Source organism: Nothoprocta perdicaria, unplaced genomic scaffold, assembly GCF_003342845.1.
Source record: "Nothoprocta perdicaria isolate Ctin4 unplaced genomic scaffold, notPer1 scaffold_103, whole genome shotgun sequence".
Taxonomy (NCBI): Eukaryota; Metazoa; Chordata; class Aves; order Tinamiformes; family Tinamidae; genus Nothoprocta; species Nothoprocta perdicaria.
In genome coordinates, this window is record NW_020454128.1 from 1,747,720 (window position 1) to 1,752,627 (window position 4,908).

At 63.6% G+C, this 4,908-nt stretch overlaps 1 protein-coding gene across 1 annotated transcript; it reads left to right on the top strand.

The window, feature by feature from the left end:
• The first annotated feature begins 1,703 nt into the window (after window positions 1–1,703).
• On the top strand, window positions 1,704–3,712 carry LOC112950169 (prolactin-releasing peptide receptor-like). The gene is made up of 2 exons (XM_026042650.1): window positions 1,704–2,128; window positions 3,088–3,712. The coding sequence occupies exons 1-2, from the start codon at window positions 1,704–1,706 to the stop codon at window positions 3,710–3,712; spliced, it is 1,050 nt and encodes a 349-aa protein (XP_025898435.1).
• The last annotated feature ends 1,196 nt before the right edge of the window (window positions 3,713–4,908 follow it).

Below are 4,908 nucleotides of genomic sequence, written 5' to 3' on the forward strand. Positions count from 1 at the left end.
GCGCCGGGCTCCTGGGAGCACCTCACGGAGCAGCAGGGCACGCGCGGCTTCTCCGGGCTGCTCCGTGAGTACCGGGGCTGCCCCGGCACCCTGTCCCCCCTCACTTCCACTGTGGGGACGTGGTGCCTCTCGCCGCCAGCCGCCCAGGTGGCCTTCCTGGCCCAGCAGCGCCACGTCTACCTGGGCGCCGGGGGACAGCTCAGCCTGTGCAGCCTCAACGCCCGCAACCTGGAGCGCGTGGCCCGCGGCATCCGCGATGCCGCCATGGCCCCCGCCGCCCCCAGCGAGCCCTCTTCCCCCCTGGAATAAAGAATATCTGTTTATGAGTGTTCGTTTAAGGCGGCTCCCTGTTTTTCTGCTGGCTCTGTTCTGCGGCCAGGGCTTTGCTGTAGTCCTGGAAACCACCGGTAATTAAGGGAGATGCTCAAGGTCATGGAAACGGCCTGGAGCGGCAATGCCCTCCTCGCCATCCGCTGGGCGGAGGACGAGGAGCCTCCTTGAGACGATAACGTACAGGGCTGGAGTCACTGGGTGACACAAAAGCAGGGTTTTAAACCCTAAATACTCTGTCAGGACTTTCTTTGAGGAACAACTGGGAGCAGTTTTGGTGCAGACATAGTCCACGAGACACTCCTGCTGCAGCCGCACTCCGGGTGTCCCTTTCTGCCCGCTTTGCCCTGCAGAGACCTGCAGGACTGCAGCTCTTTCACGTGCAAAAGCCCGGTTATTGCTCGCAGGAGCACCCAAGTGATTGAGGCAGGAGCACCCATGTGCTGCTTGCCCAGGCAGGAGTTTCCTCCCCAGTCCCTGCATAAAAGGCTCCAGGGAAGTGACTTTATCCCAGACGGTGCAGGGATTGCAAGTGCACGGCGGGGGGAAGCAGCAGCACTCGGGGAAGTGCATCAAAAACCGCGTCAGTCTAAATCCACGGGAACTCAGGGTGGATGCGCTCGGTGCGTTCCCGAACTCCGTGCCAGGGCTGCGGTGGGGATTTGCTTTCCCGGATTGATCCCTCCTCCGTGGCGTTTCCTTCGCCCTCGAGGCTGCGCGGCACTGAGCAAGGTGTCCATGAGGAGGCAGCCCAAGCGCGGCAGCCTCCCTGCCGCCGCCTTCCGAGCGGCCGGTTAATCCTGTTAGAGCGATGGATGAGCCGGCTGCAGGCGCGCGACGGGGCGAGCCAGTACCCGAGGAGCAGAGCATCTTTATTTGTTTATCTGCTAATGCCTGTTGTTATTTCCAGAAGCAATAGGAACTAATTTCTGGCTTAGCTGCTGCTCCCCCTTCTCCACTGCCAGAAGCTGCCCCTCCGCAGCAGCCGGCGTCAGGCAGAGAGGGTGGGAGCATTGGGAAAAGCTTCCAAGGAACGTGGAGGAGCCCGGGGTTCGGTGAGTGCTGCTGGGGCGGATTGCCTCCTTCTTCCTTTCTATTCCTTCCAAATAGGATGGTTTAACTCCATGCTGTCCCCGCCTGTGTGCCGGAGCGGGGCTGGAGACTGGCACCGACCCCGTTCTGAGCCTCGTTTTCCCTTTTCACCCTCAGGAGCCTGCAGCAAATCCCTTCATCCCGCCACGCCGGAGCCGCTGGCATCAGGGAGATTGACCTTCCTGAGGGGCCGGCAGCCGGGGGCTCGGAAAGGGACACGGCTGGGGGCTCGGGATAGGGACACGGCTGGGGCTCAGGGTCCCCATCCCGCACCCGTGTCCATGGAGGCGGCCGGGCAGCGGGAGCAGGCCGGCGCGGCGGCCAACGGCAGCGCGCGGGAGCTCGGCCGGCCGGAGCGCTCCAACGGCAGCGCGCAGTTCGCCGGCGTGCAGCTCGTGCAGTCCTTCAAGCCGCTCATCGTGCCCTGCTACGCCCTGCTGCTGCTCGTGGGGCTCCTGGGCAACTCGCTGCTCCTCTACGTCATCTGCAAGACCAAGAAGATGCACAACGTCACCAACTTCTTCCTCGGCAACCTGGCCTTCTCGGACATGCTCATGTGCGCCACGTGCGTGCCCTTCACGCTGGCCTATGCCCTGAGCCCCCACGGCTGGATCTTCGGCAGGTTCCTCTGCTACTTCGTGTTCCTCATGCAGCCCGTGAGCGTCTACGTGTCCGTCTTCACGCTCACGGCCATCGCCGTCGACAGGTGAGCGGCCGCGCGGAGCCCGGGGCTGCTTGGCCTCATGGTCGGAGGATCCGGGGTGTCTTTGGCACTTATTTTCTGCTAGCACCGGGATTTTGGGGAGCAAATACCGCCGAGGGGGGGTTCTCTGTTGTTGTTTTGCCCTTATTTTGTGGTATTGCATTTGCCAATGCGACGCCACCTCTACGCAAAGCCGGTTCAAGGCGCAGGCAGGTCAGTGCTCGCACAAGCAGAGGTCTGGCAGGGGCTCCCGACCTCCACAAAATCCCTTGGCGCCCTTCGTGTGCCAGGGAGGGGACATGGGCTCTCTGCCACCGGCCTCCTCGCAGTTTGGTGGGTCCCATTGTCCCTATAAAGCCCAAATATATATATATATTTATATATATAATATGTATTTTATATATATATATATTTTTTTCTCCTCATGGGTTCCATTTCTTCTCACTTTGTGACATAAATTTGTGTGAAAATCACCCTGTGATCGGGCACCTAGCTGAGGGGCACTCGTGCCTGCCTAAACGGGCTGGGAGAGGGTCTGACAGTGGGTGTTTTATACAAACTGCGCTTCCATAGACACATTATTCCATAAAGGAAGCTGCAAATCCCGCAGGGAGCAGAGACTCGCAGGCTTCCCAAAGCAGCGAGATCGGGAACGGCTTTAATGTGAACTTGCCTCCGATTCCAGCGAAGAAGGGGAGCCGGTTGAACCAAAGGGAGCTGAACGGGGCCGATTGGGGCTGAAGAGCCGGGGAGGCTTCGACGTGATCCTCACGTCCGCGGGGCTGGACGGGGGCTGTTCCGCACGCAGAGGGCACTGCGTTAAATAACCGCGAGCTTGGTTATCGCAGCGGGAGCGAGGAGAAGGGTGCAGGATGCCCAGAAATAGGGGAAATAAAGCATTAAGGGGCGCTTTCCCTCATGCATTTGAAGCGTGGCGAGGCTCAGGGCCGCTCTCCCCGCAGGTACCACGCCACGGTGCACCCGCTGCGCGGGCGCCTGTCGGCGCGCGCCTGCGCCGCCGTGCTGGGCGGCATCTGGCTGCTGTCGTGCGCCGCGGCGGCGCCGGCCGTCGCGCACACCTACCACGTGGAGTTCCGCCGCGAAGGCTTCGCCATCTGCGAGGAGTTCTGGGTGGCGGCGGAGCGGCAGCGCCTGGCCTACGCCTACGGCACCCTGCTGCTCACCTACGTGCTGCCGCTCTCGGCCGTGTCCCTCTCCTACATCTGCATCACGGTGAAGCTCAGGAACCGCGTGGTGCCCGGGCACGCCACGCAGAGCCAGGCCGAGCTCGAGCGGCTGAGGAAGAGGAAGATCTTCCGCCTCGTCGTGCTGCTGGTGGCGGCCTTCGGCGTCTGCTGGCTCCCCATCCACGCCTTCAACGTCATCCGCGACATCGACGTCGGCCTCGTCGACAAGCGCTACTTCCTGCTCATCCAGCTGCTGTGCCACTGGTTCGCCATGAGCTCCTCGTGCTGCAACCCCTTCCTCTACGCCTGGCTGCACGACCGCTTCCGCGGCGAGCTCAGGAAGATGTTGGCGCCGGGGCGGAGGGTCCTCCCCGGTGGAGCCGGCAGCGCCGCGCTCTGAGGCCGCCCGCGGGCCGCCGGCTCCGCGCGCCGCTCCCGCTCGCTCCGGCGGGAAAGCTGTGGTGGAAGGAAGCCCTTTTGCTCGCCGTTCGGGAGGAATCCGGCTGAGGAGCACCTGGAGGGCAAAGCGGACGGGTCAGGGGTGCTTCCTGCTGGTGTGGTGCCGGGGAAGGGGCTAGCGGAGCAGCCGAGGGGCCGGCGCATCCCAGGCTCCGCTCTGTGTCCGAGGGCTGCCCCATGGAAGTGAGCGGAGCAGCGGGATTCAGGAAAGGCTGGAAACACGAGGATTTTCTGCTGACGGCGCCTCGCTGCTCCCTAACTCAGCTAACCCCCCGGCACGGGCACACTCGGCAGCTTCCGCAGGCCACCCCGCCGGGAAGGGGCAGCGAGCGGGAAGAGGAGGCGGGAGGGAAGGAGGAAAAGCGGCGGCAGGGCCGCGTGGCCGGCGCCGGCGCCAGGCCCGACCGGTTGTGCTTCATGCCACGGCTTCCCGCAGGCGAACGCGGCCCGCGAGGAGCGGCCGGAGCGCGCGGGACGCCGCGAGCTGCCGTCTCATTAAACTGGCTTTCATCGAACCGCCTCGCGGGTGCTGCAAAGGGCATTCTCCCCCAAAACTCTTTGCAAACCCCAAAAGCCCGGCCGTGTTTTTTTCCTGGGAAGCCTTTTGTCTGCTCCCGTTCGGAGAGGCGGGAATGGCTGTGCGGAGGGAGGTGGGAAGGGAGCCCCACATCCCTAGGTGCCGCATTCCCGTGTCATTAGCGCGTGGCGGATCTGCTCGCGCGTCCGCCCCGGGCCCTTGCCCGGCCAGCCTGCGGCAGGACGAGTTCTCCTCATTGCTGGAGGCTGCACCCGCATCCCCCCGCTCCGTCCCGGCCAGGACGCGGTTCTCCCATGGGAAAAGGGGGCTTGAACGTGCCCTGCTCTCCAACACCTCCCGTTGGAGCCGAGCCGACCTGTTCCTCCCGCTCCCGGCGCGTGGCTCCGCTCCCGCCGCGCCGCTCCGTGCCGGTTGTGCGGGAGCGAAGCAGCCTCCACATCAGCTGTTTTCATATTTAATTTCATTGCACACACACACTCAGTACCCCCAGGACACCCCAACACCCCCTGTACCCCCCAGCACCCACCAATGCAGCCCAGGACACCCCAACATCCTCCGTGCCCCCTCCAACACCCCCAATACAGCCCAGGACACCCCAA